General features: G+C 56.5%; 2 protein-coding genes across 2 annotated transcripts; both read right to left on the reverse strand.

The window, feature by feature from the left end:
• Window positions 1-90: 90 nt before the first annotated feature.
• On the reverse strand, window positions 91-12,883 carry VOLCADRAFT_102996 (pathogenesis-related genes transcriptional activator). The gene is made up of 18 exons (XM_002946524.1): window positions 12,590-12,883; window positions 12,458-12,520; window positions 11,658-12,132; window positions 11,269-11,497; window positions 10,396-10,758; window positions 9,546-9,780; window positions 9,136-9,339; window positions 8,638-8,808; window positions 7,980-8,339; window positions 6,546-6,569; window positions 6,234-6,266; window positions 5,868-6,011; window positions 3,576-5,605; window positions 3,107-3,357; window positions 2,746-2,904; window positions 2,183-2,402; window positions 636-1,806; window positions 91-601 (listed from the first exon to the last, which is right to left on the reverse strand). The coding sequence occupies exons 1-18, from the start codon at window positions 12,695-12,697 to the stop codon at window positions 191-193; spliced, it is 6,651 nt and encodes a 2,216-aa protein (XP_002946570.1). The 5' UTR covers window positions 12,698-12,883; the 3' UTR covers window positions 91-190.
• A 2,264-nt stretch (window positions 12,884-15,147) lies between these two features.
• VOLCADRAFT_102997 (uncharacterized protein) lies at window positions 15,148-19,630 on the reverse strand (the record flags this gene model as incomplete). Its single annotated transcript, XM_002946525.1, has 10 exons — window positions 15,148-15,357; window positions 15,706-15,846; window positions 16,027-16,206; window positions 16,573-16,722; window positions 17,101-17,304; window positions 17,614-17,747; window positions 18,020-18,296; window positions 18,936-19,144; window positions 19,474-19,525; window positions 19,598-19,630. The coding sequence occupies 10 exons, from the start codon at window positions 19,628-19,630 to the stop codon at window positions 15,148-15,150; spliced, it is 1,590 nt and encodes a 529-aa protein (XP_002946571.1).
• Window positions 19,631-19,891: the final 261 nt, after the last annotated feature.

Raw genomic sequence — 19,891 nt, forward strand, 5'->3', positions numbered from 1 at the left:
CGCACAAACAACCTCCCACAGGGCAGCGCTGTATGTTACAACAGCGCACGTCAACAGGTTGTGTTCAGTCATCAGTCAATGGCCCCAGTCAATAGGGGCCCTGCAAGTCGAATTCACGTTGGCCACTGTCGCGCTGGTAACGACCGCATTGCGTTGCGAATGGGACTGCATCGCTGGCAAATGTTTTGACCTACTTGCTCGCCCAACCCTGCACCGGCAGCTGCTGGGACTCCCGAATGCCCACAACAATCCGCTCCTTGCACGGCCAGATCACAAGTGGACTCCATGCCAGGGGGTCCAGGAGCCGCCCGGTCAGCGGTGCAGAGGCCATATCTATTGTGTCCTCGAACACCAGGGCCGCCATCCCACCGATATCGCTTGGCGACCGGTGAGTCGTCATCTTCTGACTCGTCATCCGCATCATCCTCACTATTGTCGTCCCCTGGAGGTCCGCTGAAGGCTCCTCTGCCGGCCCATATGTCCCCACGCCTTCTGGGAGCGCCTCCATACAGCATCGTACGATGCTCTGACCCCGCGAAGGCTTGGTCCCCGCTCGGTGCGCTGAACGTGTGATCCACTTGCTGCTCAATAGCTTGCGGCCCTGACGATGGCAGATGTGAAGCGAGGGTCCCGACCGGTGAACCCGGATTAATGCCAGAAGCCGACGTTAGGGAGTGATGCCCATAAGAAGTCGGACGAATGTCCCCATGCTCGTGCATGTTGAAGTGGCCGGGCTGCTGTTGGCCGCCTCTGCCTGTATTTGCACTATGTGAGGCACCAGCTCGTGACACCAGGCCTTGCGCGTCGCTGTCACCAGCCCCGGTAGTATCCGATGGTAAGCTTTGGTCAGCACCGTCGGATGCGCCGACATTTGAAAAGGAACCGCTTGCCCCTCCGACCATGTGGCCTCCAGATTGCCAAGCTCCACTGGTGTTGCCAGCTGCTGCTCCATGGGTTGCAGGTGCGCCCAAATAGGCTCCTGCAGGCCCGTACACGTCCAGGCCACTGCCTTTCCCTTCCTCAACGCCAACGCGAGCGCCTGAGTTCAGTGCCTGCAGGTGAAGCTGATCCCCTCCACGCAGCGCCGCCTCTTGCTGTTGTTGTTGGTGAGGGACCGGAGCCGCCAGCGGGCTACCGCTACAAGACGATGCCCCCACCAGTCCCACACCCGCGTTACAGCCTAGACCCGGCAGATGCTGCCCTTCCGCGACTCCCTGCTGCGCATCTAGCACATTGTGAGACACACTGGGCTGAGGGCCTGCTGATCCAGGTGCGCCCTGCATGCCATGCTGCTTATTGGTCATCAAAGCGCTGGCATGCCGTGCTAGCAGCTCTAGACTGAGCTGTGGCGTCTGCTTTCCAGCAGTGGCGCCCGCTGCCAACTGAGGAAGCATCCCCAGGACAACGGCACCCCCAGGCACGCCAGGCAGCGGCACCACCAGGCCGCCAGCTGCTGCTGCCGCAGTTAGCGCGGCAAGCGCTCGTGCCTGCGGATCACCTTCTGCACTGCCCTGGGGCCCACCAGGTGCGGCCGCAGATGCTGCCCCAACGGAAGCATTTTGCCCGGTGCCTAGCTGTAGCTGCAGGTTACCCTGCTTCAGAGCAGCTTGCAGGACAGCAGTCAACTGCTGCTGGGCGGCCCGGCTTGCTGTGGCGGCAGCACCGGGCGCAGCGTTGTTGGTTGCTGCTTGGTGTTGCTGCGGTGGTGCAGGCGCCGCCTGAGCCAAGGCGCCATAATTTTGGTGGCCACGAATTACCATAGGCTCCTCTTCGCTGTCACTGTCATCGCCATCGCCCCGCGGCCGTCTGTTTGGTCGGTACATAAGCATTCTGGAATCAAAAAAGCAGGCGTTTGATGTGCAATACCGGCCATGGCAGGGGCCGGGCTCATTTTTTGGTTCACTCTTTACTAACTGTGTACTTCTGCCAAGTCGTTGCCAGTGACTTGGCAACAAGAAACCCTTTATTTCCCCCATTGGATGCGCGACAAGGCAACAGTACGGCGAGGCTACTTGAACAGACATAAAGAAATCGGGCGCAAGCTCTTGGCTAAAGGCACAATGATGAGTATACTATCTCCCCTGTTGGTCCTCAAGATGTCTGTGATGAGCAACTTAGGAAAGCAGCAAATGCACCCTCAGCCACCACGCACACAAGTGCAAGTTGCATATCTCCCACTCACTTCCGGCGGCCGGGTTTCCTGCCCCGCGGCTCAGGCGTGGATCGCATGCCAACAGCGAGGCCCAGGAAGACCGAGGGATCCCCTGCGACGCCCAGCTCGTCCAGGTTGTAATCGGACAATGGGAAATTCATGCGGCTGCGACTCCGTGCGTCCTGGCCCCGCAGGCGCAAAACCGCCCGGTCATAAGCACGAGCTGCCTCCACTTCCTCTGTGAAGGAGCCTGCAGAACATACCATTCACACATAGAAAAGGTACATGGAGGTCCCATTTAATGGATGCTAGCCATTACAGCATCATATGTTCCGCGCTTCACCAAGGCACATTCTATCCTGACTCTGCCCCACACCAGTAGTCTCCTGGAGATCGGCGCAATACCAAGGAGACTGGCAGGACAGTATTGCTACCACGGCGTAATCCTACTCAAGGGTTGGTTTTTTGGTATGTATTTCTGTCAACTGTTCCGCTGGCCTAACTTTGTCTTGGCCCTTGGGCCGCCAGCTCGTACGCGCATGAGGACCTAACTCAAGGTGTAGCACCCTCACTACGGTAAAAGCATTGCTTACCGATGAAATGCTGCTTGCCGCCGCCCCAAACGCGGACCTCCCACCGCTGGCTCCGCTCGTGCCAACTGACCCCGCGGTACTGGCTGGAGCCTTTATTGCAGTTGTGGGTGCCTTCCGGCACACCGTCGGCACCAATCTCGGCCAGGTAATCCGCAGCACCTACGGGAAGGAGGACGCGCCGTTTGGAAGCTCCGGCGTAGGGACGCACCTAGGATGCGAGAATGTGTCTTCCCAAGCCCCTTCAAGTCTTTGCCAATCAATTCCACGCCACCAGGTTCACCGATACCCCAACCCTGTGCTGCGGCTCACATCCCCAAAACTTCGCGCTCTGTACGCAACCCCGAGACCTGGCGAAACTTACTCTCCCGGAAGTTCAAGCCCGCTTCGGGCCCAAGCATCCGAAGGGCCTCCTTGTCGTATGCACGCGCCGCATCCTCTTCGCTTTCGTAGCTGCCAATATGCCGGGCCCGTTTGAGCTCTCGATCCCAAAGCACCGCAACCCACTTTGAGCATGCACTGTTCCATGACACGCCCTTGTACTGGGAGGTCACCCGTGTGCCAGGTGCGCGAGGGCCACGTGCTTTCGGGCCGGGGTGAGGATTTGTGGCGGGCCTGTCGGGAAGCGTCGAGGGCAAGTAACAGCTCATGCCACAGCACGGCTCCTTATCATATCATGCAAAGCGACGTTTGGCTAGTAACCAACTGATGCCAGTGTTAAGGACTGCCCAGCCGAGAGCATTGCACTGCCCAGGGACGACACGCGGCCATCAATACCCGGACACCTGAGCACGTCGCCTGCAAGTGCAGACACCAATATTCCTACGACCTACTTGGCAAGAAGTGGGAAATTGAGCAGCTCCTTATTGCCACTTCGAAGGACCGCCGTATCGAACGCCCGTGCTGCATCCTCCTGTGTAGCGAAATGCCCGAGGACAGTCGTCACTCCATTCTCCGCAATCTGAGCTCGCCACTGGTTCTGCTTATCATCCCACACAACGCCACGGTACACGCTTTCGCGCTTTCCGTCGGGGCCGATGATTTCCGGGGCAGGAACGATGGGCAGGGCTGCTGGTGGGAGCGCCGCGCCACGACCGCGGCCACGGCCGCGGCCTCGTCCTGTTCCTGGCCCTTCCGCCCGACTGCTGGCGTTGCCAAGGACGAAATCCTCATCGTCGTCATCTGCCCCACCCCCAGAACGACTTCTTCCCCTGCCTCTCCCCCGACCCCGCCCTCTGCCCCTTCCGCGCCCACGGCCACGGCCCCGTCCGAATCCGCCTGCGCCAGACATTGGCCGCATACCCCCGGACTCGCTGTCGTCGTCATCCTCCTCTTCATCATCATACGACGCATCCGTCCCGAGGCTCGTGCCCAACCCTAGCCCAAGCGCGCCATGTTGATGGAGAGCTGCAAAGCCAGCCTCAGCTGTAGCAACGTCCATGACGCCGCCCGGACCAAGGGGGGCTGTCGGGGATGGGCTGTTGCCTGAGCCGCTAGGGAAGTTGAGCTCAGCCTTTGAGCCATATCGCCGGAAAGCTTCAGCATCATACACGCGCGCTGCCTCGAGTTCGCTGTCGAATAACCCGAGCCATTGGTCGTCACTGCTGCCGTCTTCCAAGACTGCAGCCCATCTTCGCTGCTCTTTCCGGTACACGACGCCTCTGAAGACGCTGGTTGGCACTGCCTGGCCAGGTCCTACTCCGCTCCCGGTACCGGTGGCCGCTGCTGACATGCTGTTTAGGTTGCCGCTGCGCCCGAGCGCCGTTGGCGATGGCAAGAGGTGCGCACCGACGCCAGCGCTGGCATGGTCACGCGGCGTGGGGAGTAGGAGGGCTGTAAAGCCACCGCCACCCGCGGGTGACAGGGCAGAGAAGAGGGGTGAGAGGCCTGCTGTGGGACTAAGCGCAGGCCCGCCCATCATTGAGCTGTTGTTTGTTAGACGATTCAGATAGTCGCTTAGGTTCGGTGTGCGGCTGCCTGAGACCGATGGTGCAGCAGCAGCCTGCCCTCCGGCGTCGAGGTTAGCGACACCATTCGGCCCACTGCTTTCCAACGGTGGGGCCGTATCCAGAGCATTCTCCACTAACCCGCCGCTCCCTTGCCCATCCGTGTCAGAGCTGCCGCCAGCAAGCAAAGTGTTTATGTTACCAGGCATAGGCTGCGCAGGTGACAGAAGCTCGTTCGCCACCAATGCCTCCAGCTCATTGGTATACTCGCCCACAACCGTGTAGCGAGAGCCGTCGAACACCACGACTTGCCAAGTATTCTGCTCCTTGTCATAGTGCACGCCCTTGTACAGAACGCTGCCGTTCCCGTTCACGCCTAGAGCTGAGGGCGACTGAAGGCCTAGGCTTGCCAGCTGTTCTGCAGACAGCTCGCCCCCTCCTGTTCCGTTTCCGCTCCCACCAGCGATGTCGCAATCGTCAGCCAATGCATTTGGCATTTCACGACCAACACCCGGCTGTGCACCCGCACCACCGCTACCGCCCGCGTGGGGCACCCCTCGCGCGCTGGGCAAGGCTTCCAGAAAACCTTTGCCGAGCAGCGCATCTGCCAGCGCCCCTTCATCAAGGTCCCCTTCCCCCAGCCCTAAGCCGCCCATATCGTGGAGGTCCAGCAGCTGGCGCAATGTGCCGCCTCCGGACCTGGTGGAGTCAGGCCATCCGCTCGCGGTCCCTGGCGTCAGTGCGTCTAACAATGCCGGCGTCTGGCCGCCCCGGGTGCTTTGAGCCAGCTGCGCAAACATTGCAGCGAGCTGCGCATTGGGCGAAGCTGACATGAGCCCCTCAATAAACGGCGAATTGAGTATGCTCGGAAGCGGAGAGAAACCCGTGCCGGTGTTGATGCCTGTGATAAGGCTCGACTGCAGTCAAGGACAAAAGGAAAGCCCAGGATGAATGCAGTCAGGAAAGTGTCTGGCTGTACATGGTTACGCAACCGGCAGGCGTCCACTGTGCGGCAAGAGCCGTCCGGTTTTAACTTTGGCCCAGATAAGTAAATTATAAAGGGTTGAGGACGTTTCAAATTATAAAGATGTGAGGACGTTAATAAATTATAAAGGGGTGAGGACGTTGGTTCGCTCGTTTCAATGCATCATTTCACGTTTATCAGCTTAGCCGCCTTACCGGGACATCCGCAGGTATTGTAAGTGGTGGAGGCCTCGGAAGTGCACCAGCACGGCCGCTGCGTTTATCGCCATCACCACTTGGGGTTGTTCCTCCAGAGGCTCCAGCACCACCCCCATGCGAAATCCCAAGCTTCTGCTGCATCTGAGCGGAAATTGTTGAAGGTGGCCCCATAGCCTTACGTGCCGCAGCGGCGTCACCTCCCTCTCCGTTTCCTAGAATGTAAAACCAGAGCGTAAGGTCATATCTGCTCCATTGGGTTGGACAGCATGCGTGGCAGAGCTGAGGACTGTTAAATAGCATAGCACGAAAAAACATCCGGCACCCTCAGCCAAAATAACCTCACGCGTTATCGCATATGCCCACCTGCCCCAACAGCTGCCTGCTGTACTCCGGCACCTGGAGCACCCGTGCTTAGACCACCAGCATGGTTGGTGCTGCTGCCTGCACCTTGCCCTGCGCCACCGGGCAAATGGGGCAGTTGGGATTGCTGCTGCTGTTGCTGCTGCTGAAACAGTGTTGCTCCCGAAGCTGCTCCAGCATTAGCCGCTGCCACTGCCGTGCCTCCCGCCTGGCAGTTTGGCCCGCCTTGAACTGCTCCATCACCACTGAAGCCCGCAACATTGCCGTTTGCAAGGAGCGGTGAGATTAACAGGTCCAAGTCAGATAATCCGTTACCTGCACCAGCGCCACACCAAAGGGCTGCATGTGGCATGGCCATGTGGCTGGAAAGACAACCAACCCAGATAGTCGCAACTGCTTTGAATATACAAGCAAAGCATGTAAACCATAATGCGAGCGTACCAAATGGTGACAGAACATCATTTGCAGACTGGTTGGCTTGGGCGTTCGCCTGGGTGCTCAGTGAACCAAACCCCATCTGCTCAAAGGATGGTGTCTGGAAATCCAAAGGCGTCTCACAGACATTCCCGGACGGGCCCGCGTCGCCAGGTATTGACACCAAGAGCCTATTACGACCTGTGAGGACCCAAAAGTCGCTGGTCAGGAGAGGAGTACACATACGAGTCGTCTACGCAGTATTACACGCCTGTGATGGTTGTCCCAGCTTCTTTTTGAAGACTCCCGTGTGAAGAGTCCCGCTCCATCCTGCGTAGAGAAGCCTCCCCTTAGTTGTCGAGCGCAAAGCGACGGTGGTAATGAAGATGTGAAGGCCAAGCTGTAAAATAAGGTTACAGCTTAATTCTGCTATCATACTTTGCCACGCCCGTTTTGACTACTCCGGGCCTTTCGAGGCACACCACTGAAGCCAAGCCTACCTCGTAGGCTCGGGTAGTGTGCATGAGGTAACTAAGCTCTCCCAGCAGCAATTCCCATGTCTGGAGAGAGCCGTTGAAGGCGCCGCTCAAGATGAAGGCTTACAAACCGGTAATGTGTTACGCACTTCAAAGCTCTTATCTAAATTGGTATTTACGTTTACATGTGAAGTAGTGAGCAGCCAACAAAAAGAAGCTCGACCGTCGTGACCAGGGACAACACCTGTGTCGCTCCACAAAGCCAAACAACTTGTGAAACATGAACAATTACTCCTCATGAAAATTGCATTAAACTGTAAGAATATGTTTTTACAATGCCGTGAGACTGGCCCACAAGATGGGCAATGCAACCTGCGTGCAACTGGACGCGAAAAAAGTTTCAGGACGCCTCATGCATGCATTGACATTTCGAAGCTCTTTTCCAAAGCTCAGGGGGTTCTCTCAAGCCTCAAGCAGCTGATTTGCCATGACTGGTCGCATAATTAAGGGCTCGCTGATATGCATCTCGGAAGGCCTTCGCCTTCGAATCTTGCACGTCCGTGGCCTGCAAAACCGGTTGGGCCCAGGGGTCACACAGCAATCGCGTAACTTAGGTCGCGTCGTCGGATGCATAACTTGAAGGTGTGCTGTTACTTTAGGCAGGGGCGAGACAGGCAGGGGACCGTAACGTTAGCATTTGACGAGACCGGCGAGGCTAGATTCGTGACACGACATAGCAACTTTTAACCGAACGACCTGCGGACAAATGGCCCTTGCAAATGGCGAAGAGCGTGCTTGCATGCACCTGCTTACGTTACTGTCCTGCCAATCAGGATGCAAACCCTTGTCCCGCACACACCTGGTCCGATGCAGCGGCGCCACTTACGCCCATCGAGTGCCGAAATTCAATCGGTGCTTCGTGCTCCGTATCCAAGTAGTTGCCGTCCCTGACACCGCTATCAGCATCTCCAAGGTCGCCGCTGCTCTCACCGCCAATCACGGACTGATCTGCCCGAAGCTGTTCCAGGTGCTGCTCCTGGAGACGGCGGATTAGATAGGACGGTAGAGGCGTTGTGCGTGGCTTAAAGGTGCATTGCTGCATCTCCCGCGCCTGTCGCTCGCTCTCCAGGTCGGCGCGCTGTGCTTCCCGCTGCTTGCGCTTATCCGCCACCAGGGCTAGGTAGGCCTCAGGGTTTTTCAAGCTGATGCGCGGCCGAACCTGCAAAGCACAATGGCAGGGGCGTTAGTTCAGGATAAGCCAACGACAACATTTCGTTTCGACCTGTAGCTGAGATTGACAGAAGCTTCTACAGGCATGCCTACAGGTCCGTGGCTGTCGCCAAACACGCCTGGCTGCCCAATAAGTGTCATCATCAAGAACCTCACTTCTACTGGGCCCCATGGGACCATTCTGTAATCTTGTGGATAGGCACATGCAGAAAAGTTCCTTATGCTAGCAGGGTTGATACCATGGCGACGCCTTCACAAAAAGCGCGGAGATTTGTCAGCTCACTTACGTGGGGGTATGCGTCCTTGGTGGATAATGATGGCCTGAAGGTGAGTTCCTCAGCTTCGCGCATCTCCTTAACTGCCTGCTGCTGTTGTCTCCATTCTTCATGGCGTGCTCGGCCCCCATCCACGAAATCTTCAAGTTGCCGGCCGGGAAGCAGTGATGCCCTTCGCGTGATCTATATTTGGAAGCACAGCGTTAGGAGGCATACAGCATGAACTCAACGACCCGGTTCCGCAAACCCTACGACAAGTACGGCATTTGTGAAGGGCCCAAGCATTTTGAATGATACCGGACCCTTGCGTCAGCCCTTGCCCTTACGGAGACCGCTGAGCACCAACCCAAGTGCACACACTTGCTGCACAAAATGGAACAAGCTGGCCCCAAGATCCGCGCTGCGCATTCCGCTTTCTCTCCTACGGTAGAACTGGCGAAACCCCCACACACCCGTGCATGAAATCTTATGACGCGCCTGATGTAAGATCCGCTCTTCGTCTTATCTCACCTGTGGTTGGAACGTACATTCCTTATACATCTCCATGATGGTCTTCACCCGTTTGCCCTCAGTCGGGGACGAGTTACTGTTGCGGGTGCTCGCCTCACCCTGAACGTCCGCGGAGCCCTCTGAGCCCACTGTGCTTCGCCGCAATGCGCGCTCCTTTAGCAGTTTCTTGCTGCCAACGCTCATACGAGGCCTAGCAGAACCAGACTGCGGGAATGGAAATAGGCGCGACAGGGACCGACAGCAGCTGTAAAGCCAGAGGAATCACTGTGTAGGCATCTAAATCAGTGCAAGATGTCCAGGGAAAATAACACGTCTCCACTGTGCAATGACGTTCTCATCCGATCGATGAGACTGGTCTAGTTGGCATCCGCATAGGAAGTGTGCATGTGGATGCACATAGCATCGTATACCTGTTCCAACAGTGCAATCTTTTGCTCGCGCGTCACCAAGAAGCGATCCTGGCGAGCTAGGAACTCCTCCCAGTCCAAATCCGGGCTGAGATTGAAGTTCATGGACGCGGGGCCGCGGCCCAAGGTGGCAGGAAATCCGGATGGGGCGTAGATGTTGAACAAGCTGTTGGAGCGGCCTGCCACACCGCGCATATGTGGTGCCGACTTGGGGCGGCGGTTGGAGCCAGGAGCCGCGCTGCGGAGGGAATCAGGTTTAGCGTCCGGGGCATATGTATTGCGCCAGGACGAGGTTTGGGTTTTGTCTTTGCCGTCACGGTCGTCATCGAAACGATGACGGAGGCCATTGTTGTCGTCGACAGGCCGACTGGACAGCAAACGAAAACGCGTCCTGGAGGCCGTTTTAGGGGGCGCCAGTGCCATGCGATACGATTGGAGTGGAACGACGTTATTGTTCTTGCATAACGCAAAGGCGGGATGCATTTATCCCTCGTACTCATTACCCAAGACCACGCGGGATCCGGGCTATGTAATGCCGGTCCCACTAGCAGGTAGAACAGCTAAGCAAGCTTCCGGTCCAAGACTTTGAAAACCTATAGACATTAAATTTGCTTCGTGTAGCAGGTGGTGGCGCATGTCCATCAGGAAGCAAATACCGACACGGACCTCCTCCGCACACGCAGAGTACTCCTTTCACGAAAGATGTCAAGCTACACAGTTATGTCACTAATCCTGATAGCGTTTAGTACCTGACGGCACTTTATAATATGGTCGCCCTGGCGTATACCACATACCTGAATCTTTACTCTCGCGGGTCAGCTGGATACAACATACACCTGAGAACCCAGCTCACCTGGGATGGAATGTGCACTCCTCCATTCCAGTTGGCAAATGGCGCGAGGAAGATGGCTCAGGTGGATTGTACACTCTTGGAGAAACGCTTTGCACTGACGCCATGAACCGGCGTTGTCGTTCCTCTTCCAGAAGCTGCTGGAAGATCCGCGCCTCCTGGCGAGCGCGTTGCTCCAAAGCATGCTGGTATAGCCGCTCCCCGACCTCAGCGCCGTTCACAACTGGCCTGGGCGGGCTCACGGAGCCCCTTTCACCGCTCACGCTGCCGGCGCTCCCGTCCGCTTGGGCAGAGCCAGCCACACTTGCCGCGTTGCCGCTTATCCATGTTCTGCTGCCAGTTGGCGTGTTTGTCCTGATTGGCGACCTAATGCCCCCAGCGGACCGTAAGGGAGTGGTGCGCGAAGACGTCGTGGTGCTGGCGCTTGGCCGGGTGTCTGGCGCTGGGATGTGTTTTGTTGGAGTGCCGCCCTTAAAAACTTCCAAGTAAGCCTCCGACGTAGACTTTCCCTGCGGCAACCCACAGAACGGTGTGTGTGACCCGCTTTCTACAGCTCTCCGTAACACACTCGCTTGCAAGCGGCAGCCAATGGTGTAGCATGGCCGATGGACGTGCTGCAAGTGCTTACATAAGTGTCCAGACAGCATGAGGGACGAAGTGAAGCCACAACCCATCCATAACGAGCCGCAAAAGCGATGCTTCATTTCCATTTAACATACCTGCACTATCAAATGCGAGGCAGTGGAAACCATTGGTGTAAATGTGCAGCCCTCCAGCTCCGATGCCTCCCTATCATGCCGCACTTTCGCGTACCGCTCCTCGCAACGCCGGCGCCATTCTGCCGTCCGCTCGTACAGCTGCTGCAGGCGCACGGACCTTTCAGGCTCAGGCACCTTAACAACCGGCTTGGTGGGCGTCGAAGCATGAGCTTCAACCAGCCCGGGCTCTGGGCCGTAGCGTTCTATGCTCGTCCGCGCGTTCAGCATGGTGAACGCCTTCGCTATTGCACTTGGCGTCGATGGAAGCGGCCGTGCTTTACGACCTGCCGCTACGCTAGATGGGGAGCCCCCGCCAGCAGACACTGCTCCTCCGCGCGAGGCGTGCTCTGCGATCGAACATTTGAGGGTCAAACGCGAGACTGGAGCTATAGAACCTGGACATGAAGCCCGCATGGACATGCAGACGACACTGTCATGCAGGCACCACCAATGAGAAAGCCTGATCAGCGGCTGTACGTCTGTATGAAACCTCAACGACCGCCTTACCAATCTGTCCTGCAGCAGACGCCTTCGGGCCCATACCATAGGCTACACTACCATTCACGCTGGATGCGCGACTGGTGTCAACATCCGGTGCACCATCAAAAGCCTGTTGCTGGGACTGTTGCTGCCGCAGCCGCTCCCGCATTTCCTTTAATAGGGACACCGGCTGCTGTGCCGTCAGCGGCGAGGAGGAGGAATTTGTTGAGACTTGCCCTTCCAGAAGCTTCACCGCGGCTGAATCCTGCTGCCGCTGTCGCAATAGTATGCCATCGGCACCAGGACCGGCACCTATGGAGGTCAGTGTCAAAGCACGTGCAGACGTGTCAAAACGATGGGGCTGTTGGGATGCCTCAAGAGCGGGTAGCGGCTTGTTGGAATCGACGCTTGACGTCAGGGGCAGGTCAGCAGCGGATGGCTCAGCCTGGTTTCCTGCTGGGTGAGGCCACCGGCCGTAACTTGCTTCAGCTCCGTACGGGTTCTGGGGCGTTTGTGGAGCGCCATTGAAAACATCAGGTGGACACGCATCGTGGACCCCAGAGGAGCCTGCAACCAGAAAAGAATACATACACGCATCTTCTTAACGGAGGGAAAGATGGCAACAGGCTGCCATACCCACGCCAATACCTTGGAAGTGCGGATTTGTGTGCCTGTACGGCTCGTGTGGAAAGAGCTCAGGTTGGGGAGCTTGTGGTTGCTGCCCGTGGAGGCCCCGGAGCTCCTGCTCAATGGTCTGCAAAGAAGGGCACGGTAGGTTTCTATGTCCTATGAAGCGCCAGGCTGATACCGTTTGGGCTAACACCCACCCATGCCGCCAAGTCCAGCTCCGCCAACGCAGCATCCGGTATGGATCCATGGGACGGTGTACTCTGCGCAGTTTTGGGGTGGCTTCAGACGGTCGCCATGGAAAGAACTTCTATGGTTGCCATCAACTCTACCTGCGGGGCAATTGACGTTGCCGCTGCGTTTCCAATGCTAAGCTGTGATAAAACGTCTGTTATCAGCGCAGCCTCCTCCCGGCTCAGGCTGCTCAGGTCAGGCAACATATCAGACCTAGTCAAAACTCTTCTGCCAGCATAACTTGTTGCACAAACCGCTAGTAGCAATCAATTTACATTATTCCAGCTTTTGAACAGAACAAGTTTCGTCTCAAGTCGACCTGAGGTTGCAGAGCCCGTACAAGTTATCCTCGAGCTCTTTAGCGCTTACGCATATTAAGCTTTTACTGCGCTTCATATAAGTTGTACGTGCAATGACCGCCTCCCAGGTATGTGACATATGCGGTGTACTGCTTGGAAGTTAAAGCGGAATTGGAAGGGACGTCAGTTCCGTAATAACGCCTGGACTAACATAGTTGTGCAGTGAATAAGGAATTGATAATGGTTTCTATTGGGATTCGCCTTCTGCCAAAATGTGTTCTGATTCACAGACCTGGTGACCGGTGAGGTAACCGAAAACTGTAGAGTCCAGCCATGTGTGCTAGGGCCTATCAAGGGACACACGTCTGTGGTTAGAGCTGCTGAGGCGCCGGTCATACATACTGGCAAATTAATATCCGAGAAACCGACAGACGCATCGGGGGCAGGCTCTGTCGGCTGCTGTCCTCAGTCCATAAGCCCACGCGCATTGCACGCTCCTACTGTGAATTTGAACTGCCCACCCACGGCATTCTGTACCTCGTAGAACTACTAATCGATCAGGCTTTACTCTTATCACGGCGGCCTTCAGTGCTCCTGCTCCTTGGTTTAATTGGGAGCATTATCTACGCTCAATCCAGGAGTCGTATATCGGAGACACGCCGAAACCAAAAGCGATCTGCGTGAACTTCTTTCTTTCCTGGGGATGGCCCGTGCACGTGGGCCCTAGCTATGCATTGTTTGCGGCACGGGCCGGGTTGGCCATATCTGTGTGATTGTAGCTGTGCCAGAATCAGTGATGGGTGTGCCCACCTGGGCGTAATCACCCGTGTAGTTAACCATGGTGTATGAGGTCACACAATGCAGGTGCTGATGCCATGCAATCACTAATACTTTCGGTTATCGGGGTCTTCTGCAGCAGGATGCATTTTTATTGATCAGCATCTATTAATGTATACGATCGCGATACCAAAGGCTTTCTGGTCCAATCTTCCGGTCTCTCAAGGGGAACAGTTCCGTGTCCTTGTGTGTGCAGCTGGCATACTCGACAGCAGGGGAGCGCGGGGAACATGGCCATTAATCCATTTGTCGTGGGCTGGCATACTCAGTCGGCTCTTCTCTTCGCGTTCATGGATCTGCACTGAACGACCGATGCAATTACTATTTACGGAGATGTCTAAAACACGCTGTACAAGACGTGCTGCATGTAATCGCTCAGAAAGCCTGCACTGAACGACCGATGCAATTACTATTTACGGAGATGTCTAAAACACGCTGTACAAGACGTGCTGCATGTAAACGCTCAGAAAGCCGTTGCCTCCTTGGCAAAGATGCTAAGTGCACCAAGCAGAAGTTGACACAGTGATCACATCAGCCTTCGTACCCAAGTTACCTTCGGTTCCTAAGGTGTCGTGTGCGGTTGCGTCGCTTACCCTACATCGTAACTGGACTCACTGTATCAGCAGAGGCAATAGGGGACACAGGATTATTTAACATTAAACACGAACGGCCGATGAGGAGCGTGGATTAACGAACATGCGCGAGGACATGGACATGGACATGGCAGGATTGACATATGGATACGCTGACTTGGCTCTAATGAGTACGAAGGGCAGCGTCCCGCAGGGCGCGGAGGTAATCGACCATGCCAACACTACTGGAATGTGGAGACGCGTTACACCCGATGAAGTTGTGCGACCTAGGAAGGTGCAACAAACTCATACCATACATGTTGATAACACACTGGGATGCATCTACTAGTGCGAATACATCCAACACGTGCTTACGATAGCCGATCCTCCACAGCTCATGGCCCTCTCGCCAATCCCTCCTCGACGTGAACACAAAAATCTGAAAGGCTACACGGGGGACATTAACAAATGTGCTCCTAACAATGCCAGGGATGATTCCTTGCCTTGGCCACCTGGCGCGACGACACACCCCAAATCTGCAACGAAGGCTGCAGCGCCCGTGCAGCGCCACAGCAAGGACCCAAGACAGCGACACCATGTGTTCTCTCCCCGAAAACTATCTTAGCTGCAGCACCGCCAACGATACAACGACCCCTCCATCTGGCAGCTCAATGCAACAGCGCTCTGCACTTGCCGTCCGGGATAGCAGCCATCGGTCCATACCACAATCGGGTGAAAGCCAAGCGATGAGGGGTATCGTTTCGAGCAGATGAGCTGAAGCCCGCTACATGAGTAGTGAGAGCGGCATCCAGCAACCTAACAACGACCTGCAAACCCTCGGAAAGCATCAATCGCTGTCCTGGTTCTAACCGCCCGCGGCTATTGTGTGCCTGCAAATCCTTTGAACTTTTACCAGCGACCTTGCCTTCGGCACGCTCCTGCAAGCTATTATTTCATAAGGACAATATTGCGACCCTCCACACTCGGCTTCATGGCCCGTGCGCTTCCATCTCTCAGCTTCTTTTGCTGCTCCCGCAGCCGCTTCGTTAGTGCGTCCGCCTGTTTGGCCTTGGGGCCCGCCGCCGCGGCCGCGACTACCTCCGATTCGTTGAAGTCCTTAGCGGCCCCCGGGTTGTTGACGTAGTCCAGCTTGGAGGCCTGCCAAGTGCAGCAAGAGCCGAGGGTCAAGGGGAATCGAAACCTAATCCAGCGACTGCGGGAATCCGGGAGATTGTTGAACACACGGATATTAAGAACAGGAAGGATTGGGATGCGGAGTAATTCGACACGATATCCGAGAGCACCGTGATGACAAAATTCCGTATTGCACGCCCCTCATTCAGCGCGGGCTCCTGCATCCCGTGGCGCAACCCCAGCGGGGACCTGAGTCACGCGCTCACATAAAGTGGCCAATATTTGGTTAGGGACCGCAATAAGCCAGCGCCTGACACGCTTCATACGTGCGCGTCTCCAGCTCAGCCGGGTGAAGATTCTTCTACTCCTCACCTTGGGGATGAGTGCATGGATGCGCATTGCCTTGTTGCGTACGGCGGCAGCCGCGCCCGTCTCTTGCATACCGTCTCTTCGTTTCTCTAGCTCCATCCTCCGGGCCTCGAGCAGCTGCTGCTGGTGCAGGCGCTTCTTGGCCTGTCGCGAGGATGAGGCAAAACATCTCAGGACAGCCCACGGGGCTTTTGTGCAAACTAAAGTAATAATGATGGTTGGATACAAGGCGTTATCAACGGTGATAGGGTACTCAGACCCAGCACCATATATCAAGGGTACAATGTTCCTAACCGCACATACCAAACCCAGCTGCTCACGCACCTCCTCCGCCTCCTGGTCGTAAAAGATGGGCCGACTCCAGCGGTGGACGAGCTCCTTGGCTATGCGGCGGTTCTCACCCGTCTCCTCATTACATTTGAAGAGGAACATGACATTCTTGCCCAACTGTGACTTTCGGAGCATCTCCTTGTGGTCTTCGTGGCTCGTATCAATAGGCAGGGTCTTGAGCACGGGAGGAGTGACAGGAGGGGTAAAGATTGGACCGGGTATAACTGACTCTGAGGCTGCAGGCGAAGGTTGTCGCCGATGAGACAACAGATGAGGGGATGCACATGTACGTGAGATTCGCAGGCGTGCCCTATAAGGAGCTTATTCGCGCTGGCCCCCAACCATGGCGTGGCCGATGAGCACGTGCCTTCGCGGTATATTGGCATGCAGGCTTGCTAACAAGTAAAGCAAATCTGTGCCGAGTAATAAGCGGCCGCCAATTTTGTCCGTGTTGCCGTCTAACACCACAGCTTCCAAAACAAGCTACAACCCCTCTTAAGGATGCCTTGCTCCGTCGACACCATGTCATCGCTGCCGCACCTGCAGCCCTTTGAGCACCGCCGTACGTACGCGTACGTTCGGCAATGTACCATCATGGTAGGGCTCTAGCCAGCCCTTGAGCACGCCCAGTCCACCTTGTTGCAGGAAGCTCTCATGGTACTTACGTTGCGCCAAAAACATCTCTAGCTCCTGAAGGCATGGCAAACGGGGTGGGGGGCGGTGGATCTTAACACGCGGATGATCTCTTCTAAGATCTCTTCTTCTGCAGGGAAGACCAAGCTAATGAGGAACTCGGGTTCATGCCGGACCAACACACCGCCACCGGAACTGCGAAAGATATCCGCCTGCAATTCGTTCATCCCACGGTGCAGCTGTTTTTTCGGCTGCCGCCTCACATCAATCCTCAGCGTGGATCTAGCTTAGAGGTAGCGCATCTCTTCCACGACGGGTTCTTTTCCTGTGCATTCTTCGACAGGCTTTCTGCGAAACCCGAACCTAGCTTGCACAGCTAATCCGCATACTACCATAGTTCCAGGCCCAGCAGTCGGCCGCCGCCCAGGATCTCACCGGCAGCAACTTGAGCTTGCTGATGGCAGGGCTCTTCGAAGTTGGCGGCGGGCCCTTGCGTGCCACTACGTAATGCCCCTCTGCGTCAGTCACCAGGTTGTCGGAAGCATCCTTCTTGAGCTCCACTCCTGCGTTGCGAGCCACCGTCTCAAAGTCGTGCTCCATGGCAGCCTCCATCTTGCCGAGCATGTCCTTGATCTCCAACTGCGAGGTTAGTCAGGGAAGTGAAGTATGTCTAGGGCGGAAAAGAGGACCCGAGAATGGGGATGAAGATGACAAGTATGTTTTGCACCGGCTTCCCGACAATTGCAGGGGCCGGGTGCGAGCTGTGGATCCCACGACGATGGGGTAGTCATACGGGCAACTCAGCGTACCGGAGTACTTCCCAGGAATGCAACCTGTGTTGGTGTGGAGAAACAGCTGCACTTCGCAAATAATTGGTCAGGTTTGCTCAGGATTCGGCCTCAACTGCCCCTTGGCTCTGCTTCGCCCAGAGCCACGGCCGCACCTCACCTCCACGTTCCCCGTCTGCTCCTTCTTTCGCTTGCGCTTGAACGGATGGTCCTCCTCCGCATCCAGCGCCTCCTCCGCCTCTTCCGCAGGCACCTGGAGGCCCTCTTCGTCGTCACTTGGGACATGCTCCACGCCTGCGGCAACCCCGGAGGTGTGGCGGGCAAAGGTTGACGTTGGTTGTCACGGACCAAGAGGCCCTAGCCGTGCAGCGAAAAGCCCCAAACAATCCTCATTGTTCGTTAGCGTTGCCGGGCTTTCAGGAACAAGCTGAGCCTTATAATTGCGAAGGCGGGGCAGATCGCCTTCCAACGGAATCGCGAAGTGATGCGCTCAAAGTGACATTGCCGGGCCCGTGAGCCTGACGACGGCGCACGTGCACCATTTCCCCAGGCTGCACTGCGCTCACCCTCATCATCGATAAACGCCCTATCCGCGTCGTGCTCCTTCATCTCCTCGGACAACTCCTCGTCTAGGATGCCGGACTTATCGCCTGCTGCCACGGGTCCGCTGTGGCCGTCTGCCCCCGCTATACCTCCATCCCGGGTTCCAGCATCACCCGCCGATCGTCGCGAGCGCTGCCGAGCCTTGTCGCCCTTGTCACCCCGGGCGCCGAGCTTGGCTCTGTCGGGCTTGTCCCCGTCAGTGCGCTGCCGCTTCTTCTTAGGCTTGTCATCCTTGCTTCCCTTTAATGCATATAGTTATGCAAAAGGGCAATATGGAGCGCACACGGGAGGAAAGATACCGGCAATCAGGCCCAATCGCAGGCGGTCTAGCTGAGTACTATACCATGCACACTTCGAACGCTACCGTAATGCTATCATATGCATAACAGGAGAGGTCAGGAAGACCCTAGACAAGATCACCAGCTCCGAACAGTGGGGCCGTGCCGCGCCTCCCTTTAGAAACGGGCACGGGGCGCCCAGCATACCATGCACACATACACAAGGTTAACGCCAGACTTTTGCTCCCGGAGTGTCCGGGTTCAAATCCGCCTGCCGACCCCTCGGGTGTGTGAGGGGTGATGAAATGGGAGGTGGCCCCCCATCTTGTGGACGGTGTAAGACGAGATAAAATCAACTTGCGAGCTGACCAGGAACTAAGTTGAGGCGCCGTTGATCCGCTAGATTTGGTTGGATGCTGGTGGTGAGTTGCCGAACCCAAAGAGATCACCCTGAAGTTGGATGGGGTGAATGGATTAGGGTGCCCCTCTAACAGGGGAGAGCACGGAATTGCCTCGGGAAGGAGGCCACTGGTGAAGCTGTACCACCCTGTAACAACAACGAGGCCCCTTCAGTGGTCCCCCATGGCCAAGGCTAACCTACCACCTCCCGCTTTTTCCGTGCTGCACTGCCTCCCGATGCCGCCTTGCTGCTCTTCTTGCTCGCTCCGCGCCGGGCTTCAGGATCCTCACTGCTAATCTCGTCTTCAAGTTCCGCCTCTGCGTCACCAATGTCGTCTTCGAGTACCGGTTGCTCGTAAGGAGCATCACGGCCATCGCCCTGAGGTACTTGCTCATCGTCGCTTTCTTCGCCTACAAGACCATTACCCCCCATGAAACAAGAAGCGTTTGGGGCCGGAATCCAGCCGGGACAATTTTGATAGATTTGGGCGGGCCCCCCTAGCGGGGTGCTTCCATGCAGGCACGGCACGGCTCAAACCCAGAAACACGGATCCCCAGAAGCACACCGTGCGTGTGCCAGCCCAGAGCAATATGCCAACCCAACGACCCAGCCAGGACAGTAAGTGGATGTGTAACAAGGGTCGGAGCGAAACCCAGACAAGGAGTGCGTTGTCCCTGTATTAAGGTTGCCCATCATAGAAATAGCAGATCTGCATGGCACAACATGCGCAATACCTTACCGAAAAGCTCCCGGTTCAGGTCTTTCGTGTCAATGTAGGGTGCACCATCCTCCTGTCAGGCGGAATCCCACCAGCGCGTCAGAGCCCCAAGTACTTGATGCTCCTGATGCTTCAAAGGACCAACCTGGCCCAAGTACTCATCCTCCAAATCTGCCATGGCGACGGCTGCGCCCCAGGTGGCGCTGTCTTGGCCTGGAGAAGCCCTGTAGGGTTGAGTCTGCTTTCAAGCTGAAGAAAACTTGGCTTGCCCGCGTTTAATAGCGACTCCTATGAGTGCGCTGGGGCCGGTTAAACTCTGGACATTTATCCAATCATAACCACAGCAGCTTTACTAAAACACCGTTGCTTGAGAAGGCAGGCATATATTTTCTAATAGGACAGAACTAAAATAGTGAACGCCAAGGGGACTATCCTAGCC

This window comes from Volvox carteri (assembly GCF_000143455.1).
Source record: "Volvox carteri f. nagariensis unplaced genomic scaffold VOLCAscaffold_3, whole genome shotgun sequence".
Classification (NCBI taxonomy): Eukaryota; Viridiplantae; Chlorophyta; class Chlorophyceae; order Chlamydomonadales; family Volvocaceae; genus Volvox; species Volvox carteri.